The 26619-nt window shown below is 44.5% G+C and overlaps 1 protein-coding gene across 1 annotated transcript in view; it reads right to left on the minus strand.

Moving 5' to 3' along the window:
- Window positions 1–26619, minus strand: part of Ttc28 (tetratricopeptide repeat domain 28) — a 348362-nt gene that overhangs the window by 95036 nt on the left and 226707 nt on the right. Inside the window, exon 5 of the mRNA XM_042667697.1 lies at window positions 22872–23379. Within this exon, the coding sequence (XP_042523631.1) occupies window positions 22872–23379 (508 nt within the window). The remainder of the gene's footprint in view (window positions 1–22871; window positions 23380–26619) is intronic.

Genomic DNA, 26619 nt, shown 5'->3' on the forward strand with positions numbered 1-26619 from the left:
AACCATCTACCACTTGAACCATAGTTCTACTTCCTGCTTTTCGGTAGATAATTGGTGATAGTCTCATGGACACTCTTGTTCAAATTGGCTTTGAACCACAGTTCTCAGATCTCAAATTCCTGTGTAGTTAGGATTACAGGCATGAGCCACCGGCGCCTGGCCAGTCATCACTACTTTTACTAAGAATGGAGCAGCCACATGACCTGCTCCATGCCATGGGCACTGTTACAAGAATCAAGACACAGCACTCTTCGTGAGGAACCCAGGAATCTGGTCAGATGATTTTGGTCTTAATTTTACCATAGGAAGGACAATTTAATACCAAGACAAACCTCCCAGGCTCTCATACAGTTAATCCCACAACCACAATGCTTCTTATGACTCATCCACAAAAGCCACATCAACACAGAGGCAAGGATTCACTTATTAAATCAAAAAGTCTCCTCAGGAATTGAATATCTATGACATTTTTGTCATCTTAAGTGATTTTTTTCCTAATTTAAGTAGGCTCTTCTTCCATATCTTTCTGATACAGTTGGGAGATATACTAGATATATGTATTTCTTAAAAAGAAAATTTGAAGGTGAGTGCTTGTGGCTCACACCTGCATCCTAGCTACATAAGAGGCTAAGAATGGGAGGTTCACAGTTTGAGGCCAGCCTAGGCAGAAAACTCTGAAAGACTCCATCTCGCAGAAGAAGCTGGGAATGGTGGTGAGGATCTGTCATCCTAGCTCCAACAGGAAACCTGAGATAGGTTTCCAAGTGTGGCCCTGGGCAAAAAAACAAGACACTATTCCAAAATAGCCAGTGTAAGAAAGGGCTAAAGACATTGCTCAGTGGCAGAATGCCTGCCTAGTAAGCATGAGGCCTGAGTTCAAACCCCAGTACCACCACCACCACCAACAACAACAACAATCACAACAAAAACAAATGTATTTCAAACAACTGATTGCATATTTAACACCAGCACTTATTTTTTGATGTGTATGGTTTCTGTGAGGCTCAACATTTACTGTCTCACTAGACACTCTCTTCCTAGAAACACATCTTTCTTTTTTTGTTGGTCATAGGGCTTGAACTAAGGGTTTGGGTGCTAAGCCACAATCCACTTCCAATTTTTTGGTGGTTAATTGGAGATGAGAGTCTCATGAGCTTTCCTGCCTAGGGTGGCTCTGAACCATGATCCTCAGATCTCAGCCTCCTGAATCCCTAAGATTACAGGCACCAGCACCCAGCAAGAAACAAAACATTCAAGAGGACCCTCCCAAGGTGCACTTAGAAGGCAGAGGCCCACTTCATTCAGGTAGGACAAGTGCTCACAAATGTTGGTCTACCCGATCATGTGTATCTTTCACATAATGAATTCAATACTTTAAATTCAAACTCACAAATCTATTACAGCTCCTAGCATGGAGGGTAAAGCATGCCTGTGGGATGGGTGAGTGGGGAAGAGATAGGATCTTTCTGACACACATAAGCAGAATACGGGTGCACAGACCTGTTTTGTGCTTTCATAATTACCCAAATTCTCCTCTTTTGTCAGAATTCATTCTCAGCAACAGCTTGAGCAATGTAGCAATCATGCTCTGAAATGACTTGTAAACCACAGACACAAATATTTGGGCCAAGAATGTGGAATCCATTGCTGTCACATTCCATTATTTCTGGTGGAGCAATTCACTAACATTTTGGAATCTAGATCATAAATTATGCAGAGCCTCAGCAAAAGAGCTGAGGACACAAACTGCTGTAATAAAACTCCTGTTACTGGAGCCATAAAAACAGAACAAAGGAAGGCAAGGAAGAAAAATCATAGCTGGACTTTTCTGACATGCCTTGTCCACCATTGTAAATGGCTTCACAGAATAAAAACGTAACATTTGGGAAACTACCAGCCAGGCCAAAAATGACCTGATGGGCATGCCGTCGTTCATAAATACTATCACTGCAAGAAACCCCATGGCAAAAAGAGCATTTTGAAGAAGCCCTGAATATAGACATAAAAAGTGCCAAAACGTGCATACAACTGAGCCATCTGAACATTTTTCATGTCTGTCCAAGGGGGTAAAATGTCCTGTGAGCATGGAGCTGGAGGACTGGCTGTGTCATCCTAAATGTCAGAGGGAGAAAGAGCTTGGTGTTACACATGTTCTGCCCAAGTCACTGTCCCTCTCTGTGGAAGCTGGAGCAATGTCAGGCTGGGACCAGAACCCCTATCTCTTGACTCCCAGCCTCTCTGAGCTTTGCTTTGCAGCAAGGCACCTTCAATGTGGGAGGTGTTTGAAAATGATCTGATGGGTTAACACACAAGAATGGGCGGAGGGAACAGCAAGAGGATAAATGAACAAAAGAATTAGATAAGGGAGCCATCCTCTGGGCTCATGGTTCAAAAAGGTCAGATGGCATGTGTCACTGAAAGAGTTTAGAGATAAAATAGAAAAGTGAAGACCCACATGAATTGTGTCTGGCAGCCATTTCAAGAAGATATTATTGACTCCAGAAATCCTTTCTTTTCAACTGTAACCTCGTGTGGGAAAGCACTCATACCTAGAGATACCCAAGGGGCCAGTCAGTGTGAGTGTGAGAAGGTGAGTGAACGGTCCTGTGATGACCCCCCTTTCCAAGGTGCCCCACAAATGACGGGGGACAAAGAGAGTGATGCGGGGGTACTTAGGACAGAGCGGAGCAAAAAGCCAGGAGTATATACTTTAGGAGTGCACCACTGCTTTTGCAATTATTATAAACATATTTAGAAGAAAACAAAATGTTTTTCAAGATCACATAGAAGATCTAAAATGTTAAAACAGGACGGGGGAAGGGCTCAGTAAAAGTTAAAGCCATATAAGGGAAGAAAGTTATTTTTTCACCAGGCTAGGAAGGAACTTGTAGCGACTCCCCAGCCCAAAAGGGACCAGTTCCAATCTTCTGTCTAGGTCAGGAATCTTCAAGTTTTTTTTCCTCACAAAGAGACACTACTTTAAGTTTCTCCAGAACTTGGCATGGTTGAGAGGAGGGGAAGGGCGTGGAGAGAAAGGAGCAGAATGAGGGGTACCAGCAGTGCTCCAGGACAGAGGCTCCATTCCCAGCCACTCTTTGCTGTGCCCATGCTGTGGGCCAGGCCTTGTAACAGGCCGCACCCTTCATGCCCACCCTGGAGCTTCTATCCTTAGCTCCCATAATGCTCTCCAGACCACCCAGCTCAAATGAAAGGGCAGTGCAATGAAGGTCTGCCCCGACACCTGGGCACCATGGTGTCCTTCTTCACAAGAATCCCAGGATGCCGGGCTTCCCCAGCCCTGCTAGAGGAAGATGGTTTGGACACCTCCCAGCTATGCCTTCATTTGCTTTCAAGACTATGATCTGAGATCAGCAGTCAGTTTCAAAATTCTGGGTTTGCCATTGCAAACAACTGGCAGTTGTCTTTCTTTGTTTTTTTTTTTTTTTAAAAAAAAAACCCTCTGGAAAGCCAAAATTGGGTCATTCCTTCCCCAAGTCTGCATTTTAACATGCAGCTAATTGGCATGAGTGGAGACATCTGTACACTTATTTTAAAAGATCCCAACCTCTCTCGGTGTGTAGGGACAGCAGTAAGTGCTTGCTATGTACTAAGAGCACTTACCCCAGGCACCAAGGCCAAGTGGGCTTTGAGCTACACACTGAGAATACAAACCTACCAGCTGGGAGCTGAGCTTCTTGGGGGCTGGCAGTCTGAAGCTGAGACAGACAAGCAAGGGAGGGAGAAGGGTGCCCCAGCAGCCAGGCACAGAGTACAACAGGGATCTAAGAGGATTCTCGTGGGTAGTGACAACAACTCCACAACAACCTAAGGACCTGGGAGGGACGCTGACCCTGTGCTACAGCTCAGTGCAGCCATGTTGGCCTCTCTCAGGAGCCATGCTGGTGTTCCTTGATGTGGCCTATAGAAAAAGCTTCTGAAGGTGATCACCAAGAAAACCACACCAGCTGCAGAGAGTCTGTCACCTGACTCCCAAGCAGTTTTGCATTGGCATTCCCATTGGGGTACAATGGCAGTCTTCTGAAGAAGAACACATATATCAGTGCTGCCCCTATTTTGCATCAGGAAACTGAGGCCCAGGAAGGAATGACTTGTTCAAGGTCCCACAGAAGGTAAGGCTGAGACTATCTCACTGAGCTATGCACCTGCCTGAGCCTCTCCTTGAGGGCACCCATGATGAGAAAATATGTGTATGTGTATATATACATATATATATATGTCTATATATATGTCTATATGTCTATCTATAAAGATAGATACACACACACCACACAGACACACACACATATCACACAATACATACACACATACATAGTGCCAATACTGGGGCTTAAACTCAGAGCCTCTCATTCTTGTGGAGCTTTTTTGAACACAGCTGGCACTCTACCACTTGAGCCATGCCTCCACTTCTAGTTTTAATGGCTAATTAGAGATAAGTATCTTTCAGATTTGTATGTTCGGACTGGCTCTGAATCCAGATCCTCAGCCTCCTAAGCGGCTAGGGTTACCAGTGCCCAGCTTTGGCTCCCATTTTTTATGGGTATGTTTCATCTGAAATATTTCTTATCTAAGAATATGGCCAATGACAATAGAGAGTATGGCTGTCAGATAACTACCACTACCACTGGCCCAAACACCACCTATAACCTTCCATAATCACAACATTATAGAAGGAAGATCATATTCTGGATTTCAGTAGCATGTTCATCTTGTTTTTAGCATCTTAGTTTTGAGTTAAGAAAAGATATATTCTTCCCACACAATACTAAACTAAGGTGATATTGTTTCAGGCATTATTCTGAGGGCTCTCCATACATCAATCCAGTCCTTGTGGCCAGCTGTACAATGCCAAGATGGAGAACAGATCAACACCTTGTCTGAGTGCCCAGAGACAGCTGTGTCACATAATTAGGATCTAGATCCAGACTGTGTGCTATATGTAAGTGACTCTGTCACTAAGAGAGGGCAAACCCTATAGGAACTCCAGCTCTATGACACTGTACAGACCCACACATTGCTTGGTAGGTGTCACTTGTGGATGGGGCTTTCTAGTGATGGAAATGAACAAAAATCAGCACATGAGTTGAATAGTTTCTTTGCTACAAGAATTAAACAGAAGATCAAACAGGAGGCTTGTATAGAATGCCCTAACCTCAGAAGAGAGAGATCATGGAAGCTTTCATTCCGGGCTTAGTGGTGAGGTGTGTCCTGTTCTCTTCATCCCAAGCAAAAAGGTGTGAGACCTCCACAGATGACAAAGAAGGTATCTTCCTACATCAGGCATTTAAGAAGTACCAGGAGTTGTCAGGGCAGACATGCCAGCTCGCCTGATGGTGCCATGAACTGGAGGATGCCATCTGCTTTGTTAGGGTTGACAGTCTGAGATTCCTGGTTCAACTCCAGCTCCCCTTGTTGTGAGGGGCTTGATAACTTTTAGTCCATTACCTTCTGCTTACTGAGTCACAGAGCATATTATATCTCCCTCCAGAGCACTCCAGCAGCTGGGCCATGTTATAAGCTGTCTTTGTCTTACTCAGTATTAGATAATGGATTTGGTGAAGCTTCCATTTGAATCAGGGAAATGCAATTACAGAATTGCTGTTGCTTCAAGTAAGTGGCCAACTCCGGCGGTCTGGCTCCATTGTAGCCATGGGGGCTGCTTTGACGAGGGCTTGCTGGACACAAAACAACAGAGCATCGGCTTCACTTTTTAATTGCTCTTGGAAACATTCAAAATGGCAGCAATGCAATTTTACTAGAAAACGGAAGCGAGTATTCACTTCCAAAAGGAACTTAACTCTTCAGGAGGAGGGTGCTGAAAACCAAGGGCCTGCGTTCAGGAGCTCACAAAGCTCACAAAGCAGCTTGAAAGTCAAGTGGGGACAGGCTGAATCAGCAGTACCAATGAAAAGTTGCATTCTGGCTTTAATCCAACTCAACAAATGTATTTTCTGCTGTGTCAGAGAGAGCCTTAAGAGGAATTTCTGGAACAACACGCAGAAAATGGTTCTGAGTGAATAGCTACTTTTGAAGTCACCATGAAATGGCTAATTATGCTGAAGAGAGTCTTAAACACTTGAGTCTCTTGTGGATTTCACACTGACAGAGGGGAGACCAGGCTGTGGTATCTGAGCAGCCACATTTGTGTCCAGCAAGGGGGTGGTGATGGGGGGGCGGGGGGGGGGGGGGAAGAGGGGAGGGTGCGTCGACACACCCAGTGTGAGTCAGGGACTGGTGAATCAGAACAAAAAGAAGCTGAGAGAGTAATGTTCACTTCTCAGTTCTTCAGTTGCAGTGTCACTTGGTCCTAGTTTCCTAGAGATATCAGAGCTCCAGAAAGCTTTTAGGAAAGTTAGCCATTTTCTTTAGAGACATACCACATAAATATCATTTCTACATTCAGACAGCGCTGGCTCCAGCCCCAGCCCTGCCACACACTTGCTATGGTACCTTTGACAACTTAACCTCTTTGGCTTTTCCCTTTCTGAATGGAAAGAATAGGTCTCATCTTCTGAATTTTTAAATGAAATAATGAACATGCATAAGCAGTGTTCCCACACTGGGGCATTCAGTAAGTGTCACTTCTTCTATTCTAAACTGCTTCCCAGGTGTGTTGAGATCACAAAGACCTTTTCATACATTCTCTGTGGAACCCATTATCTGAATACCTCAAAAAGCAAAGCCAGCACCAGTCTCCTAAAGCTACATGTTAAGTATAGAGAATAGACTATTAAGCTCATGTACTTAAAAGAAGAAACAGTGTGCAATCCTAGTGATTTTCTCATCCAAAAGTCATAAATATTAGTGCTCTTCAAACCCACACAAAGGGTCTCATGTTAGCCATGCTTTGTAAACTTGGATGAAGACCCGAAAGGTTAATATATTATTTAGTTAGCCTGCTAATCAGACTGTCTCATTTCTCTATAGGGCAAAGGCCTGTGTAAAGGAAGGAGAAAAATGGACTCAATTCAGTATTCCTACTAACTGAAAAGAATAAAATTAAAATGGTATCATAAAATCTAATCACTGCCTGCTGGTTTAACTATTTCTCAAGCTCATTATATTTTTAGTTCATTTTAGAAAGTTTTGGAAATCAAGTTCCAGCTTCATGTTCATTGTCTTTCTACAGTGGGGACCAAACCACAGAACTCAGCTTTTACAGGAGGAAGTATTTTTGAAGGATCAATGACACCAACAATGATGACTGGACAGAACCCACACTTCTGCAAAATTGTTACTGGGGCCCAGCCCTTAGCCCTATGAGCTCTGAGCCCCAAAGCAGCTGGAATGAAACCTGGACTCAGCAACCTCATTAGCTGCCAAAGCAGGAGCACAATGAGTGCAGAAGAAGTAAAACTGTCCACCCTTAGACGCTAGCCCAGCCCAGCACCAAATCTTCTTGAAGAGTCTGAAAGGTTTCACAGTAATGTGGCCAAAGTAATGAGCAAAGTACAAAAGAATAAGTAAGACTTTACAGCTTGACAGAAGATAAAGGTATTTGGGACAGGAGAAAAGGCAAGAGGGGAGCCACAGACAGAAAATAGTGGGCCCAGAGATTCCAAGAAGAGCAGTGTGAGAGGCAAAAGGGGCAGAAAAGGAAATTAACTGAGGCCAGTGCCTGGGAGAAGAGTTCTTCTTCCCTGCAGTACTTTCTGGAATCACTAAGTGCTCTTCCTGCAAGTACAAACACTTGTTTTGTCTCCAAACTGGCACTGGCATGGCCTCCAGCACATGGTAGATGACCAGCAGACTCTTGGCGCATGCTGAGGGTTGGTGAGGAATGTACACTGCAAGTCAAGGGCTTTGGGCTTCCTCCTGAGGACGAACGTTCAAAGCACAGGAATGACACAATGGCATGAGCGGCTGATTTTGGAGGGTTACTATGGAAACCCTTGGAAAAAGAAAAGAATCTGGAAAACGACTGTGGAAGAATCTGTCCCAACAACCCAAGTAGAAATGGTGGGGTTCAGGGTGAGAACTTGAGTCAAAAGACAAATGCTCAGGACTTTGAGCCACCCGGATCTGGGCTATAGGGAAAGGAGGTGGGGGTATCTCTGGACAACTTTGAGATTTCTTAGAATGTAGAAAAGCTATGAGAAATTGTAGGCTTAGGGCAGGTAAAGTTTTCGAGGAGAAATAACCAGATAGATGTTTTGGATTGGAAGTCTGGATTTGGGAAGCTGGTATATGAGAAAGAAAACCATGAGCATGAATGGATCTGTTGTTTAAGATACTCCATGATCTTCTCAGCATTATGTCCACCATAGATAGTGGATAAAAAAAATTGTGGCCTAGATACTCAATGGAATACTGCACAACCTGAAAGGAAGTAGGAAACCTTGTCGTCTGAAACATGGATGAAGACAGGCAAAGAAGGCAAGTAGTATGCAGTCTCACTTCCTTGTGGAACCTTAAAAAAAATGGAACTTACAATAGCTGAGGGGAAGACTGTGGATTACAGAGGTGGGGGCAGGGAGGGAGAGATGCTGGCCAAAGAGTGGGCCATTTCCATTAGATAGGAGTGTTAAGTTTTAGTGATCAGTTACACAGTTAGCATGGAATCTACACTTAATATTTAGGTGTTATATAATTCAAAATTGCCAAAAGACTGGATTTTAAATATTCTCACCATCAGAAAGTAGGTGAGGTAATAGAGGTTAATTAGCTTGATCTAATGTTAATAAGATGTATACATGTATCAAATATCACATTGAGCCCCATAAATACATAATGATTATTTATAAATTAAAGGTTACAGAAAAGAAAAGGAAAACAAAAAAGTTACCATTCCAGTTTCCCAAGCCCAAGGGTATTTTTAAAAAGGAACTTTGTTCTTGTATGTTAATCATGGGGCTTGAACTCAGGGCCTGGGTGCTGTCTCTGAGCTTTTGTGCTCCATTTCTGGCTTTTTGGTGATTAACCAGAGATAAGTGTCTCATGGAATTTGAATCATGGTCCTCAGATCTAAGCCTCCTGAGTAGCTTAGCATGAGTCACTGGTGCCCACCTAAAATGAACTGGGAATGAAAGTATTAAATATAGTTGGAAAGGTATATGTTTATACTTGTACAACTGACAAATTATTAAAGTCAGGACATTTATATAACTAACATTCTGCTCAAGAAACATTATCATCAGAGCCTTCAAGAGGAGTAGAACCACATAGAAGCTCTGGATATTCCCTCACTATGTCTCTCCCAATGTCTATGGAAAAGACTTAACTTTAATGCACTTCAATTCCTGCTGTTATTTCCACTTCCCAAAATCACTCAAAAGTACATTCTTCCTAACCCTCCCCCCACCCCAGCAACCCAACAGATGGATCCCTTAAGGAATGAATGCAAGAGTAAAAGCACTGCCAAATGGCTCCAGGAGAAAGACCCCCAAGCTTCACACAGTCACGTGGCATGGGTCCAGTGGGCAAAGTCCAGCACAGATGGCAGGACCCACCATTGCTGGCAATGCGGAGGACAACACAGGAGATGTTGCAGATGGAACAACTTAGAGACAGGCAGGTGTGGGAGGTGCCAGCACCAGGTGTGGGTGGCAGGAGCCAATGCCTAACCCCGTGGTGAGGCCCCACTCTAAGTGCATGACGCCAGATAGCACTGCTCCCACAAAGAGCTGCAGAGAGGAACTCAGGAGGGGCGGAAGCAATGCGCCAGACAGTGCCCACCTGAGTTAGAAAACACCAGAGTGTTTGGAGATCAGCGCTCCCCAAGTGCTCCTTTCTGAAGTCCTACCAGAAGTGTTATCAATGCTCAGGACCGGGTTGTCTAATGGGAAAAGCCCCCACGGGGGCTTTGAACTCATAAACCTATTCAGCCTCACATGTTCATAATCATTTGTGTAAAGAAGAAAAAAGCCTCCAAGCACTAATTAGAAAGATAGAGCTGTTGTGTTTTCCTCCCGATCACCTTATCTTCTTTATTCAGTTCTTGAAGACTCAGCTATTAAAAGAAATTAAGTAATTCATCAAGCCCATTTCAATTACCTGCTGCTGATAACATCAGATTACAATTAGCATCTACAAATGAACCAAGTGCCAACTGCCAGACTGAAACATAAGCTAATTTACTGCGAGCCTCTGCCTGCTGGAGACACAGCTCGGGACCTGGCAGCAGGCACCCACTTCATTATTCCAACAACAGCTTTGCAGCTTCTCTTGCAACAGTCCACAGTGCAGCACTGAGCGAGATTTACTGCCCTGTCTGCCTCTGCTCCCATGTTTACAGACGCTCCAATATGTAAGCAAATCACAGCTCCTTTCAAATAGCAATGTCTAGACAAGCAGGGTGACAAATCTTGACCCAAAGGAGCAAATAAATATTATTAATATTTATTAGGCACTGATAGGTGTGGGGCCTGGCACAGGACATGCGTGTCATAACCTTAATGAGGGTCTGAATCATTCTCCAGGAGTCCTCTGGTGCTAGATAGACACTCTCCTGATTTGGTTGAAGCTGTCCATTTCTCATGGCTCCCTATCCACAGGGATATAGGACATTCTCCTTCCTTGCCTTTAGATGTCTACAAAAGTCTGTGTTAGGGTCTGGGACATATTACTTTTTTTTTCTTTTTACATTTATATTCTTTCTTTTCCTGCTTTAGATGAAAACCAGAGGTGTGCGGTTTGGCTTCGCCTATCAGCGGCATTACTAGGCTTGGACAATCTGTGTGGTCTTGTCTCTGGTCTCAAGTAGAACTAACGGCTCAACAAAGTACGGGACTCAGACAGAGGCTGTGGGCTGCCAGAAGACAGTAGATCTGAGTTTAGAGTCTGCCTCTGTGGTGTGTGACCTGCATGGCATTGGGCCAATACTTTTATGCATGCAGTGTGGCCGGGCAGCAAGGAGGAAGAAAATCTATGCAAAGGGTATGGTCCAGTGGGACTAACCAACAGATCAGAGCTTCTCCAGGAATAGGGGAGCTGGTCCTGCAGAACTGCTGCTCAGAGCAGCCTATAGGCCTTTGCCTTCATCTTCTTGTGCATGGGATAAATGTGGGATGGGGTGGGAGGAGCCATTTGACCTTTAACCCTGGTCAGGTGACTCTAGCACAGCTCCTGCTTGGATAGCCAGTCTCAGTGGGAATGTTCTTTCTTGGGAACACCTGAAACATGGGAACTGAAATCTAAATCTGTCCTCTTACTCAATAATCTCAGGTGAGCCACAAACATCCCATAGCCCCTGGATACTTACCAGAGAAACAGAATAGCTGGCTGCTTGAAGGTTTTGGTGTTAGAGAATAAGTTCTCTAAAACACAAATATCATGGGTTTACATTGCTACATCAATTCTAGGTGAGGTGGACACCTCACTTTTGAACACCTTGAGAGATGATTTTTTTTTTTTTTGGTCGGTCCTGGGGCTTGAACTCTGGGCCTGAGCGCTATCCCTCAGCTCTTCAGCTCAAGACAAGCGCTCTACCACTTGAGCTACAGCACCACTTCCAGTTTTCTGGTGGTTTATTGGAGATAAGAGTTTCACGGACTTTCCTGCCCCAGCTGGCTTTGAACCGCGATCCTCAGATCTCAGTCTCCTGAGTAGCTAGGATTATAGGTGTGAGCCACCAGCACCCGGCTGAGAGAGAGATGATTTTTTTAATATCATTCTGAGGTTTTCCAGAGAAAAACACAATTGGTATAAATTAATTCCTACTTATAAGAATTAAACATTTTACGAGTAAAACTAGGTTTCTTTCCATTTAAGGAAAATCTAATATATAAAAATTAAGATGTGAATAGCTGGACATGGTGGCATGGGCCTGTCATCCCAGCTACTCAGGAGGCAGAGATCAAAAGGATCATGGTTCAAGGCTAGCCCATGCAGAATAATTCTCAAGACCCCCCATTTCTATAGGAAGGGCTGGGCATGGTGGTGTGTTTCTGTTATCCTAGCTACAGTGAGAAGCAAAAATGGGAGGATCATGGTTCAGGGCATCCCAGGTGAAAAGGGAAACGCTGTCTGAAAAATAACTAAGCCGAAAAAGGGCTAGCATTATGGCTCAAGGGGTAGAATGTTTGCCTAGTGAGTGCAAAGCCCTGAGTTAAAACCCCAGGACCACCAAAAGGAAAAAATAAAATCAAACCCAAAAAACATAAGAGAATGATTGTTACATTATGGAAAAAAATTCTCCTACAAAACTAATTTACCATAAGATTTTTCAGTATACAAAATTCATATGTGTCCCCAGTAGTGATGTAATTTACAACATCTGTTGGGGAGTAGTGCGTAACTATAGTGCAGTGTGTGTATGCATGGTGGAGATGGCATGTAGCGCTGCTCTACCTGACCCAGGGTATGGTGCAGTGTGTGCACACACCGAGGAGGTGGAGTGTAGCGCTGTTCCACCTGACCTGGGGAAGTCAGAATTTTCTGGTTCAGATGCCAGAATTAAATCTTTTGTTGTTGTTGTTCGTGGGCTTGAACTCTGGGCTTAGCCACTGTCCCTCAGCTCTTTAGCTCAAGGCTAGCACTCTACCACTTAAGGCACAGTGCCACTTCCAGTTTTCTGAGTGGTTTATTGGAAATAAGAGTCTCACGGACTTTTCCTGCCTGGGCTGACTTTGAACTGCGATCCTCAGATCTCAGCCTGCTGAGTAGCTAGGAGTACAGGCATGAGCCACCAGCGCCCGGCCCAGAATTAAATCTTATGTGTGGTTTTTATAACAGTTGATTTTCCTCCTCTATATTCTAGAATTAGCACAGCCTAGAGCCACCATTCCTGTGACAACCATTTTGCTGTACATGAAGCAGGAGGAATGATACCTGCCCACCACAATGGCCACTAAACTTTTACTCCAATGTGATTTCCAGGGAGCTTTAAAAAGGGTTTAAAAAAAGAGACCAGCTATCATTTTATGAGGTCTTAATAAACTCCTAAGGCTACAAGTCTCCTGAGTCTCAAAGAGTTAACAAAAACAAATTTTTTTTTTGCTCTGTGTGTGTGTGTGTGTGTGTGTGTGTGTGATATGCGTGCATGCGGGTCCATGTGTGAATGTGTGTGTGGTGTGTGTATGGTGTGTGCGCATGTGTGTGCTGTGTGTACCTGTATGGTGTGCGTGGTGTGCATATATGTGGTGTGTGCATGTATGGTGTGTACATGTGTGTTGTGTGTGAGTGGTGTAAGTATATGTGGTGTGAGTATGTGCATATGGTGTGTGTGGTATGGGTATGTGTTGTGTGTGGGTAGTATGTGGGGTATGTGTGCAGGTATATGTGGTGTGTGTATGCACGTGTGGTGTGTGTACATGTGTGGTGTGGGTGTGTGGTGTGTGTACATGTGGGTGTGGTGTGTGCGCATGTGGTGTGTATGTAGTGTAGCATGTGTAGTGTGTACGTGTGCTTGTGTGTGGTATGTGTACATGTGAGTGGTAAGTGTGCATGTGTGGGTGATGTGTGTGGTATGTGAGTACTTGTGTTGTTTGTGTGTGGTGTTATATGTATAGCATGTGTGGTGTGTGTGGTGTGGTGTGTGATGTGTGATGTGTAGTGTGTATGTGGTTTGTGTGGTGTGTGTGTGCTGAGTGTGCATTGTGTTCTTTGCATGTGTGTGGTGTGTGGTGTTGTGTGTGGTGTGTGGTATGTGTGTGTGGTATGGTGTGTGGCATGTGTGTGTGATGTGTGGTATGCATGTAGTGTGTGGTGTATGGTTGTGTGGTGTGGCGTGTGTGTGTGGTGTGTGATATGTGTGTATGATGTGTGGTGTGAGTGTGGTGTGTGGTGTGTGGTGTATGATGTGTGTGGTATGTGGTATATGTGCACGATGTGTAGTGTGTGTGGTGTGTGTGGTGTGCATGTGGTGTGTGGTGTGTGTGTGTGTGTGTGTGTGTGTGTGTGTGTGTGCTGGTACTGGGGCCTCTCAGGCTTTTTCACTCAAGGCTGATGCTCTACCACTTGAGCCATACCTCCTCCACCACTTCCTGCTTTTTGCTGGTTAGTTGGAGATAAGAGCCTTGGCATTTTCCTGTCCTTGTTGGCTTTGAACTATGATCCTCAGATCTCAGCCTCCTAAGTGACTACCATTACAGGAATGTGCTGGTGCTCAGCTTCAAGTTTCAGGGTTTTTTAATTTGTTTTTTGGTTGGTTGTGGGGCTTGAACCCTGGCCACTGGCACCCAGCCAAGTTTCAGGGGTTTTTGTTTTTTTTAACTTACCTGGGCCTTCATTTTCTTTATATAAAATCAATGAATATTCTCAACCTTTTAAGTGTAGAGGGGATTAAATATGATATAGATTATAAATGTGGCACAGAGCAGGGTTCCACACAAGATTTGAATAAAAGCAGAAAGCTCCATGGGGGCAGGAACCCAGTCAGTTTTACTCATTAAAAGAGCACAATGCCAGCTGGGCACAGCAAAGATGCTGAGCTGGAGGCGTGGCTCAAGTAATAGAGTAGCAACTGTGAGAAAGAGAGCTGAGTAAGAACATGAGGCCAGGAGTCCAAACTCCACATAAGAACACATGCACACACGTACACGCACACACACACACACACGCACACACACACACACACACACACACACATATACACACATAAAAGAGCACAGTGCTGGGCTGGGAAGGTGTCTCAGTGGTAGAGTGCTTGCCTTGCATGCATGAGGCCCTGGGTTCCATTCCTCAGTACCATATAAGCAGAAAAAGCTGGAAGTGGCGTAGTGGCTCAATGGTAGAGCGCTAGCCTTGAGCTGAAGAGCTGAGTGCCCAGGCCCAGAGTTCAAGCCCTATGACTGACAACAACAATTACAACAACAAAAGAGCACAGTGCCTATCACATACCTACATTTGTGGAGCGAAGAATAAATGAATAAGTAAACAAATGAACAAACATTAGTCCCATCTTCCTTTCCTTCCCAAATAAGCTACTTTTCAGAGATAAAGTATCTTTTTGACCACAAAAGGAGAATTTCCTTTAAATTGTGGTCATCCCTACAGGGGGATTAGGATTTCTAGATCCTGCCTGGCCTCAGGCCTCCATTGGAGCCTTTCCATCTCTCACTTTAGAGCAGAACCCAGGGCCTGAGGCTGAGCTGCATGGCAACTGTGGTGGACTCCTGTTGTATCTACTGCGGGGGCATCCATCTGGAGCTCGGGGTCACCTTCAGGGTGTGAGTGTGTGTTTGGGGGGGCGGGTGTTACCATCCTCCTCATTATCTCTCTCCTCCCTTTCCTAACTGCAGTTTACTCCAGAATGGGCTGAAAGGCAATTCTGCCCTGTCTTCAGCTCTGAGATTTAATTGAGATCTCAGTCTAGAAACCTGTTCTGCAGCACATCTGAGGCTCAATTTCAAACAGCTTAATTTGGGACCAGAAAGAAGGCCACCAAAACAAAACAAAGACAAAGACAACAAGACCCCTGGAAACAAAAATACTGCCATACAGCTGGGTATGCTGGTACATGCCTTTAATCCCAGATATTTGGGAGGCAGGAGTACTGAGAGTTTGAGTGGGATTCTATCTTGGAAATAAATATAAAACAAAAGGGTTAAGGGTATGGTGGTAGAGTGATTGTCAAGCAATTTTTGTGAGACCCTGGCCTCAATCCCTAGAACCTCAAAGAAAGAAAAAAAGAAAGGAGAAGGGAGGAAGAAGGAGGGGAGGGGAGGAGGAGAAGTAGGGGGGGGAGAAGTAGAAGGGGGAGAAAAAGGAAGAGGAGAGGAGGAAAGAAGAGGAGGAAAGGAGAGGGGAAGGAATGCTGTTATGCAACAACTACAGTTGTTCTGACAAAAAGGGGGACCATTTTCCAAGCCAAATGTATATGAACACAATTTTCATAAGGAAAACAATACCTAGACCTCAGCATCTGTCCCTGTGTCTCAAAAAGTTCTAAGTCACCCTCCAATGTGTACGGACACTTCTGGGATCCAGATCCTCCCTAGTGTCCCTGCCCCCTACCCCCTTCCTTGTCTTCTGTGACAGCAGCATTATCCTACCACATCCCAGGGCTCTTCTCTCTGGACTCCACCCAAGTCCCTCATGCTCTGCAGGTGGGCCGGCTCTTCCTCTCTGGCTGGGCTCCCTTCCTGCCCCCTGGATGTCACCAGAGTGTCATGGTACAATTGGCCCCAGTTCTGTTATACCATGGTAGAGCAAGCTGAGGTCCTGCACACGGGGAGTGACCAGTTACTTACCAGGGCTCTCGCAGGCCACTTCCCTGCCCTTTCCCCTCAGTGCTAGTTTTCCAGTTTCTTCCCAAAGCCCCCACCATTCTCTCTACATCTCCCCAAGTCTTGCTCAATCAAGCTGTACAAATATTTGTTAGGAGCCCACTTTGTGTCACAGCTCCTACTACCCACGAGGTTTAATCCAGCAGGGGTGATTACACAGGCAGCCAAACAGCAACCATCTAGGTTCAAAGAGAAATAGAATAACAAAAAAGATGAAAAAGTCATCAGGCCTTAGCTAAGCAAAAGAACTTATCTGCTGTCAAGACAGGTTTTAACTGGGAGCTAGGGCTCAACTGGTAGAGCATCTGCCCAGCAAGCACGAGGTCCTGGGTTCAAACCCCACTACTGCCAAACAACAAGCAAGCACATAAACCAGAGAGGTTCCAGTAGTGAACAGTATTTGGAGTAATCACAAAATGATGGGTAAACTTCAGACAAGAAGGTAGCAACCAGGAGGTAGGAAGAAGAGTGGGGCTGAGGGATACAGTCAGGATGGAAGAGCCCAGTTTCGGTTCAGACAACATATAGGATATAGTGGAATTAAAGGACAGAAAATTGTGCCTTGATTGTGACTGGCTTCATTTCCAGGAGAGGACACAGCCCACAGTGTGGCATAAACCATGCGACAACCCAGAACTAGAGTAAGTACAAAACATTGAGCTCAGTCCAAGCTGGGCACCAATGGCTCATGCCTGAAATCCTAGCTGCTTGGGAGGCTGAGATTGGGAGGATCAGGGTAAAGGTCAGCCCAGGCATACATGAGACTCCTTCTTGACCAATAGCTGGGTACAAAGTCATACACCTCGTCCTATGTAGGAGGCCAAGATGCGGGAGGGATCATGGTCCCTGACTAGCTCAAGTAAGAGTCTTCAAGACTCTATCTCAAAATAATAAGCAGGTTATGGTGTAGAGTACCTGTTATTATAGCTAAAAAAATAAATAAAAGATCAGTTTACTATTGATGTATGGAGTAGAGACAGGGAGGGAAACAACAAAGAAGCAAACCCAGCCAAGAAGCTGGGCCCTACGAAGGAGAGATGGCTATGAGGATAGTTACTTATCACGTTGATGTTAAGTCAGTTAGAAAGAAGGAAGAAATCAGTAATGTGCAAGTCAGGCCTGACAACAACAACATCTTCCCACAATATGTCCACATCTGAACCTCAGAACCTGTGAGTGCTACTTTATGTGGCAGGGGTGAGTAAGTCAGGGGACCTGGGACAGGAAGAGAACCTCACACTCTCGAGCTCTGCCTGCTAGAGGGGTCAGGCAGAGTTGGGCTGAGAGAAGGCAATGGGACTGCAGAAGTGGAGAGCAGAGCCAGGTGCTCTGGAGGAGGAACAGAGCCACCGGAAAGAGCTGAAGGAAAGAAACTAAATCTCTCCCAAACCATACTGCTGGACCAGCCCTACCAACATCTCGACTGTAGCCCAATGGGACTGATTTTAGATTCCTGATCTCCAGAGCTGGAAGAGAACACATTTGCCCTGCTTTAAGCCATCGGATTCATGGCAATTTGTTACAGCAGCAATAGGAAACTAATACAGATGGCTCCTGGGGTGGGGCTGTCATCAACAGACGTAGGAAAGCTAGGAGAATCATTTCATTTTGCAAATTGCATATTTCATGTTTGGAATCATTAGTGCTGACAGCTCAGCATGAGACGCAGATGGAAGAGCCACTAGGTAGATGAAAAGAAGTCAGAGTGCTAAGTATAGATTTAGAAGCAGCAGGTAACCAAGCAGAAGTCAAGGGGCAAGGAGGAATGATGAAGGAAGATGAGCACAGAAAGAACAGAATAGAATCAAGGATGGAACAGAACACAGAACTCCCACATTTTCCATGGTGGAAGGCAGTCATGACAGTAATGGAGGTAACTGACCACAGAGAGCAGGCAAGCGCAGTGTGGAGATGGCTGCAGAAGAGCATGCAATGATCCAGGCCTCGGGACTGCTACACACACGCGTGTGTCAGCATAGGGATGGTACAGGCATGTAAAATGGTCTGTAAAGATCCAAACCAATTACTAATACAGGGGGAATATAAACATTAAATTTTATACATTTGGTATTGTAAGAATTATTTTCATAAAAGTATGTATTACTTTCATAACTTAAAAAAAATCATCCGTGGTAAGTAATGTCGTCTAGGATGAAGGGAAGTAAGACCACACCAAACTCAAATCCTCAGGAATGAATGAGAACTAGACATAACTCTTAAGTGACAAACATATAACATTGCTTTTCCTCTTACATCATTAAAATGATGGTTTAAAATGGTTTAAGACAAATTCTAACATTGTATTGTAGGGTCTAAAAAAAGCAAAGGATAGGAATATATGTGCCAACTAAAGCATGAAGTCCAGAAGGTATAACAAATGAACTTACAAAGTTCAAGATGCTTAGACTGTACAGGAAACATGCTGATACTAGCTTCTAGTAGATTATACAGAAAACATAGCATGTAATCTTTTTTGTTGACTTCTTTGCTTATTTAAAACTCTAGTCTCATAACCCAGACTGGACTAGACTCACTATCTATTTATTCCTAGCTGATCTTGAACTTGCAATCCTTTTGCCTTTACATCCCAAATGGCAGAATTACAGATGAGCATCAGTATGCCTAGTTACATGATGTAATCTTTAGAGAAATCACTGAAAAACAATGCAAAGAAGTAGAGCTAAAAAGCAAATACATAAAATGTCGTCTAAAAGGTTAAATTAACCCAAGGAAAGCAGAAAAAGAAAAACAAAAGGGAAAAATACAAATAAGACCAATGAAAATCCAATAGAAGAATAAATCTAAATTTAACAAAACTAATTATTACATATTAAATGGAAGAAATTCTTTAGTTAAAAGGCTATGTTGCAAGCTGGGCACTGGTGGCTCATAGCTGTAATCTTAAATACTCAGGAGGTATCCAGAGGATAGCAGTTTGAAGCCAGCAGGGAAGAAAAGTCTGAGAGACTCTATACTTAATTAATCATCAAAAGCTGGACCAGAAGTAGGGCTCAAGTGTAGAGCATCAGCTGAGTATGCAAGGTAAGCAAGCACACAAAGCCCTCAGTTCAAACCTTGATACAGGCCAAAAAAAAAAAAAAAAGCTGTTATGATTTGGCTGTGTAACACTCCCTGATGGGCTGGCCCATATGCTAGATGCTTGGTCCCAGCTGGGAGAGGTGGTCGAAACTAGGAGGGGCAGCTGAGTGAGGGGAAGTGGTTCTAGGGGTTGTCCCTTTGAAGGTTATACCTGGTCCCTTCCTTGTTCTCTGCTTTGTGTCCACCATGAGGTGACCACCATGCACTCCCACTGCCATTTCATTCTCCCCAAACAAACACACAGGGCCAGCAACCATGACAGAGCCCCAAAACTGTGAACAATGTAAATCTTGCTTCCTTTAACTAGTTGTCAGGAACTCTGTCTCAGTGATACCAGAGTTACTAGAACAATTATAATTGGGTACTGGTGGCTCAGGCCTGTAATCCTAGCTACTCAGGAGGCTGAGATCTGAGCGCCAAGGTTCAAAGCCCGCCCAGGCACAAAAGACCTCCCTGCACTCTTATCTCCAATTAGCCAGCAAAAATCCAGAAATGGAGCTGAGGCTCAGCAGTAGAACAACAGACTTGAGCTAAAAAGCTAACGGACAGTTCAAGCCTCAGTATGCATGTGCACGTGCGCACACGCACAAGCACACACACACACACACACACACACACACACAAATAACTCACAGAAAAATAAACAACATAAATAGAAGGAGAAGATGAACCACAGAAATAGTAAGCACATGAAGGTGGAAGTAGGCATATCAGAATCAGATCAAGCAGACTTCAAGACAGAAGGGTATCATCAAAGATAAGAGACAGTCCATAATGACAAAAGGACCAGCCATCAGGACAACCAACTGTTTATACATGGATATTGCCCAATAAGAGAGCATCACAATATGTGAAGCTGAGTTTCACAGAATTAGAAATAGGAACAAACAAATCCACAATAATTTGTAGATTTTTTTGGAGGAGGGAGTGTTGTGGGGCTTGAACTCTAGGCTTGGATGCTGTCCCTCAGCTCTTCAGCTCAAAGCAAGTGCTCTATTACTTGAGCCACAGCGCCACTTCCAGTTTTCTGGTGGTTAATTAGAGATAAGAGTCTCAAAGTCTTTCCTGCCTGAGCTGGTTTTGAACCGTGCTCCTCAGATCTCAGTTTCCTGAGTAGCTAGGCTTACAGGGGTGTGTCACTGGCGCCCAGCAATTTGTAGATTTTTAACAACTTTTTTCTTGGCAATTGATTCATCATAATAATAAAGGCATGGGTGATATGAACAACAGTATATACTACCTGGGCTCACATGTCATCGTACAGCTCTATGCCACACCCTCTGAAAAGCTATGGATCATAGGCTCTGATCACAATAAAATTAAACAAAATCTGATAACACAACAATACAGTATCTAGCAACACATTCCCTCTTTAAAACAAATCACAGTTAGAACTCTACCACTTGTGCCATTCCTTAAGCCCACCTCTTGGCTGGTTAATTAGATATAGAATCTAGAGGATTATATCTGCCTGGGCTAGCTTCAAACCATGATCCTCCAGATCTCAGTTACTTGAGTAGCCAGGATTACAAGTATAAGCCACCAGTGCTTAGTAAGAAAAAATGTTTTTTAATTCTTTTCTACAGTGATAAGATAAAACCAATTATATCATACATACAAGTCCCAAAATGTTTTCAAATTAAACAATTCTTAATGGATAAAATGGATAAAAAATCTTAGATTTGATTTAAAAATTTAAGGTCAATTAAAGTTGTGGTATATAGGTAAATGAGTATTCAGAGGAAATACAAATGCTGGTTCTTTTAAAAGTATCAAGAGAATGGAGGGGCTGGGAAGGTGGCTCAGTGGTAGAGTGCTTGCCTTGGATGCATGAGGTCCTGAGTTCCATTCCTCAGCACCACATAAGCAGAAAAAGCCAGAAGTGACACTGTGGCTCAAGTGGTAGAGCGCTAGCCTTGAGCTAAAGAGCTGAGGGACAGTGCCCAGGCCCAGAGTTCAGGCCCCATGACTGACAAGAGAGAGAGAGAGAGAGAGAGAGAGAGAGAGAGAGAGAGAGAGAATATGGAGAACACAACACAAACTCTCAGGAATGAAGGAGAGTATTTCCCCATATGGCCTATGATCATTAAAAGAATGATAGACCAACATTATAAACAACTCTAGGCCCCTGAATGCAGTAGCTTAGATGAAATGACTAGCTCTTGAAAAATACAACTTGTGAAAGCTGACACAAAAGGAAGAGGAAAACCTGAATAGTCTAACATGCACAACTATTTCAAGTGGAGGCCCCAGGCCTTCTCATCTCTCCTACATGCCACAGCTTGACTCCTCCTCTTTTTCTCACTTCACAACTTCCTGAGGCTCTTGTTCATAGACATATCCTTGTCCAGACCTCACACTAACCTTCTGTCACTCTCTAGCACATTCCTGAAGTTGCTTTTGCCACCATCCTGCATTGTCATCCTATCACAATTATAAGCTCTCTGAAGGTAAGGATTATCTGTCCCCCCTTAAACAATTATTCAGGACTGAGCATATGGTAAAGGTTTAATAAGCGCTTGTCATCTGCTAAATGAATTGTTAAAGCAGGAACCTATTTTTGGCTTGCCAGATTCTCTAGACCACATTCTGGACTCAGTGCCATCTTCACATCTCGAGCCAACTCTAGGAATATGAAGGTCTTTCTCTAACAACTATTCAAGACATATATGATTAAAATGATCAGAGGAGGGGGTAGGAGCAGAAGTGTTATGCTGACAACAGTGGAGATGGAGTCGCCTTGGTCTGGTAGTTCACACAAGAAAAGGAGGCTGAACTCTACAGGCATCCTGGCTGTGAACCAAGACCACCTCCTCTTTGTCCTTCCTCACCTTGAGTCGTTGTGGGCACAGAACAATGAGAAGCTCTGGGCACAAGAACGGAATCATCCATACTTCCCAACACATCCTTATGTCCATTCATTAAGTACCCACTGCATCCAGCCGGACATAGAGACAATTTAACACTATCTTCTAGAAGATTGGGGGTTACCAACTTATGCTTATCACCTCGCAGGAACTCCCAAACTGTCAATGTCTTAATTGCTACCAAGTACTAACAAAACAATGACTATAGACATTCTTTAAGGAGATCTTTCACAAAGATCATTTTGCATTTATACTAACATCAATATTGTTTATGAATACGTATAATTTGGAAGAAAAAATATCCTGTGAAGCTAATTTGCCAAGTCGAGAAATCTCTGGAAGCAGAAATTCTCTCCAATTCTCTCGCCTTGATGACTTTCTAGCAGTATCTCCTTCACTTAAACCAAACATAGCCTTATATCATCTTCATCCCTTCTCTCTAATTAGATAAATCTGTGCTCTTCTCTCTAGACAGATTAAAAGGCTGGGTGCTTTGTTTTCCCAGTACTTCAGAGTTCTAGTGCTTAGAGAGCTATGATGACAGGAAAGAGCGTGTGAGTTACAGCAGGCAGGCTCCTGGGGGAATATAGCTGAGGGGAAGATGAACACAATGAGCAGATTGTGTTGAATTAAAACACAGAATCCTGTAAAGACAGAGAACTACTCCCACTATTTCCAACCCATATATTACCTGGGGTCTTGCAAGCAACCCTGCACTCACCCAGATTGGAGGATGCGCGCCCCTCTGCAGCCCGATCCTTGAGGTCCTCAGCGATGCCCAGTTGCCGTTCATGGTACTGCCTCGCCCTCTCGAGGTCCTGCATGCATCTGGCAGCATGGCCCAGGCCGGCATAGGCCCGCATCTCAATGGCCTTCTCCATCAGCTCCTGTGCCAGCTCTAGCACATAGTTGTGGTAAGACATGGCCTTGTCAAAGTTCCTCCGGTAGTGGTAGGCACTGCCCAGGTTGCTGTAGGCACGGGCCTCCTCTCGCTTATTCCCCAAGTCCTTGGCTATCTTCAGGTGCTGTTCATGGCACTGCACAGCATTCTCAAAGTCTCCCATGGCGATATACACAGCCCCCATGTTGCCAAGTTCTCGGGCTTCAGAAAGTTCGTCTTTGGATTGCTTGGCAAGAAGAACACACTGTTTGTGACTGGCAAGGGCATTGGGATAGTCTCCAATGGCTGTGTATACATGGCCCAGACTGCTCAGGGCTGATGAAGCTGCCTGGAGAGAGAGGATGTGGCAGAGAAACAAATATACATCAGACAGTGGCTTGGGTTTGTTTAGCAGATAAAGTTTCACCGAGTTCGCCTGCAACTATCAATCTAGTTCCTAATGGTACTTCTATCAGTGGGCTACAGACCTAGCAGAGGCGATAAACGGGACTTCCAAGAGCTAGCTTCCAGCAGAAGACAATGGCTACTTAATCAGTAGCGTTCCATACCCAATCTCACAGAAACAGGCAGTGCTGCATGCAACTTTCATCTTAAAGACTTATTGATATACTCTCTCTGCTCTCCCCTCTGTCTGTCTGTCTGTCTGACTGCCTGCCTGCCCATCTGTCCGTCTGTCCATCCATCCATCCATCTTTTTCTTATAAGGGAGTATGAATTCAGGACTTCAAGTTCTGGCTTACTTTTCTTTCTCATGGCTGGTGTTCTACCCCTTAGTCACAACTATAGTCCAGCTCTCTTATTGGTTAATTGGAGCTAGAGTCTCTCAGAGTTTTTCCTGCCTGGGCTGGCTTCCAACTGTGATCTGCCAGATCTCAGCTTCCTGGGTAGCTGCGATTATAGGCATGAGCTACTAGTGGCTGGCTGGCTTACTGATATATCTAGTATTTTCTATGATAGTTCAGCTCTGTTAACACCTATTAACCTCTGTAGTCTAAAAGAAATGTTGGAGCAAGCTGAAATTAATTCATAACATATGACAGAGCCCAGGACAGTTCTAGGAGAAATCCCTGTTTGGCTGTTGCACTCCTACACGTTTCTCCACTCTGGTCCTCTGAAGCAAATGGATGTATTAATGAGGAAGAAGATGTTTTCCATGATGACCTATGACCCATTAAGGGGTCCTGCTTTTACCTTGGCCCTTTAGTGTGACATGACCAGTGCTGGTGACCAGGGAGGCCTTCAGCTTCGATGAGAATCAGAGGAAAATATTGCTGCACAGTGATAATTCTGAGTGGGTGTGGGAGCCTCCCCATTCTCCAGGCTTTTACCTTTTCCATCTTGCCTAGGGGTTTTCCTAACCCCAGCTCCTCTGTGCCCAGGGATGCTCCCTCCTCAGACCCTTCCTGCTGCTTGCCACTCACCAACTCCTTCAAAGAACACAAATCCTTTCTGCCTTAAGTTCTTAGTGAAAATCACCCTATGTCAGTGTCATGCACCACACAGGGACATCAAAGATAGACTCTCACCCAGTGCCCACAGCCGTGCATTTTAATCTTTAGTTTCTAACTCCTTTGTTGAGATACAAAAGGGAAGTTTTTCTGGGCTTTTTCTGCCTTCTTTTTAATTCTAAAAATCGGAAGCATGATGATTCTTTCCCTTTCTCACTTGTATCTGCAGCTAAGGGCTATGTAGCACCTTTCTTCACCATGCTCCCCTGTGCAGCAGGCACATGTGATCCTAGGGGAACCAAGGGTGCATGCTATCACATGCAGGGCAGCCGTGTTCCAACGGCCCCTGGCTAGAGAATAGCAATGAGGTAATACCAACCTAGCCGAGGACAGGCATCTCTGTACACGCTGTGCTCTATGTCTGTGAACTTCAGAACACAGACAGTCATAGTTTATACCTATGAAGGACGTGCCACCCTATGTTCTTTCCTTATGAACTAGCAGTTTTGGTCAAATGCTGAGAGACCATTCTTACTTCTACACTACATGTGAATAGTATATTTGCAAAGCGTTGAGAATTGTTCAAAGTTGTTTTTATCATGTCACAGATGTTCTAACAAAAAGATTTAGAAGACAGGAAACTGATACTTTTCTATTTTGTCCAGAGTGGAGAGAGCCATCAACACAGCAGCAGCAACACTAACCAGCAACCACTTGCCCCATAATGGCCTAGAGCTCCCACCTGGAGCGTCTCATTAGGCCTGCCTTAAAACTTCAAGTCAGTACTTCATATCTGGGGCTGTCCTCTGCTCATCTCCCATAATATTTCCTCCCTTGCTGCAGGCCCAGAGATGTGACTTCTGTCCCCTTCTTCAGAACCTGGCCCTTCCCACCTTCCTTCTTTTTTTGGTTCATTTCCACTCAAGCCTGGCTAGGGGACCACAGTCCACAAACCTTCCACCACCAATTCTGGATGCCCTCATGATAAAATGCAGAAGCTCTTGCACACTCGAAGCCAGGGCAGACCAGAATCGGATGTGTTTGCATCAGGGTGGCACTACTCCATTCTCAAGTCTGGGATCTTTAGCAATGGAACCTCTCTGAGCCATTGTTTGTCAGCCAGACATTTCCAGGCTCCAGCCACAAGCCAAGAGCTGTTTCAAACTCAGCTCTGAGCCCCTGTCAAATGTGAGAACCATAAATAATTCACTAGATAGCTCCAAATAGTAGATGTTGTTGGAGGCAATGAGGCCTTCAGCACTGCAGGGGACGGATTTATAAGGCTTGGGGCGGGCATGGAACCCCAGGCATCACTGTTCTCAGAAACTCCTGGTTTATGGCAACTCCAAATGAAGGCCCTGGGATCCTCTGCTTCTGTTTCTTTGTTTCTCTAAATGCCAGGGAGGCACGGGAACTGGCTTAGCAAGCTCTCTGAACATAAGGAGAGGGAATATGGGGGCACCTCTCTCCTGAGATGTGGGGAGTGGGGAGGATGAGAACACAAGCTCTTCCCTGGCCTCCTCCAGGCACCAGGCAGTGCTGTCTGGTGGGGGGATCTAGATGGTGGGGGTCCTGCTGACCCACATCTCTGGGAAGGACTATAATTCATGATGCAGACATCATAGCTTCCAGAATGGGAGAAGCAGCTGGGAAGAGGGTAAGGGTGGAATAGGACTTAGCATCAGAAGCCCTGGCTGTGCCTCCCTGATAAGACATTTTACCTCTCCCTTGCCTGCTTTATTTACAAAATGCCCCCAGGAAAATAACATGAGATGGTATTTATCAACTGAGTGGATTACAAATTAATCACTTGTCTTTGCTCTTGCTACTGTGGAATTAGCGTAGATCTGAAACAGGGGTTTGGATTGTTAATGAGGATCTGAAAACCCACACTCACTGTGCCCGGGAATCGTGGGCCCACCTCAAGCAGATGCTGTTTGCTGCTGAGGTTCATGCTGCGTGGTGTATTAATCTCTCTGAGAGTTTTGTGCTCGAACAGCAGCAGCTGCTTCCCACAGTGGAAACATTTTAGAACATCTGTATTTGAATACTAAAATGCATACACACAGTTATGCTAACAAACTATCTGGTTGGAATAAGACAATAGTTTTCTCTCTCTA

Source organism: Dipodomys spectabilis, unplaced genomic scaffold, assembly GCF_019054845.1.
Source record: "Dipodomys spectabilis isolate Male_0828 unplaced genomic scaffold, ASM1905484v1 ptg000416l, whole genome shotgun sequence".
Classification (NCBI taxonomy): domain Eukaryota; kingdom Metazoa; phylum Chordata; class Mammalia; order Rodentia; family Heteromyidae; genus Dipodomys; species Dipodomys spectabilis.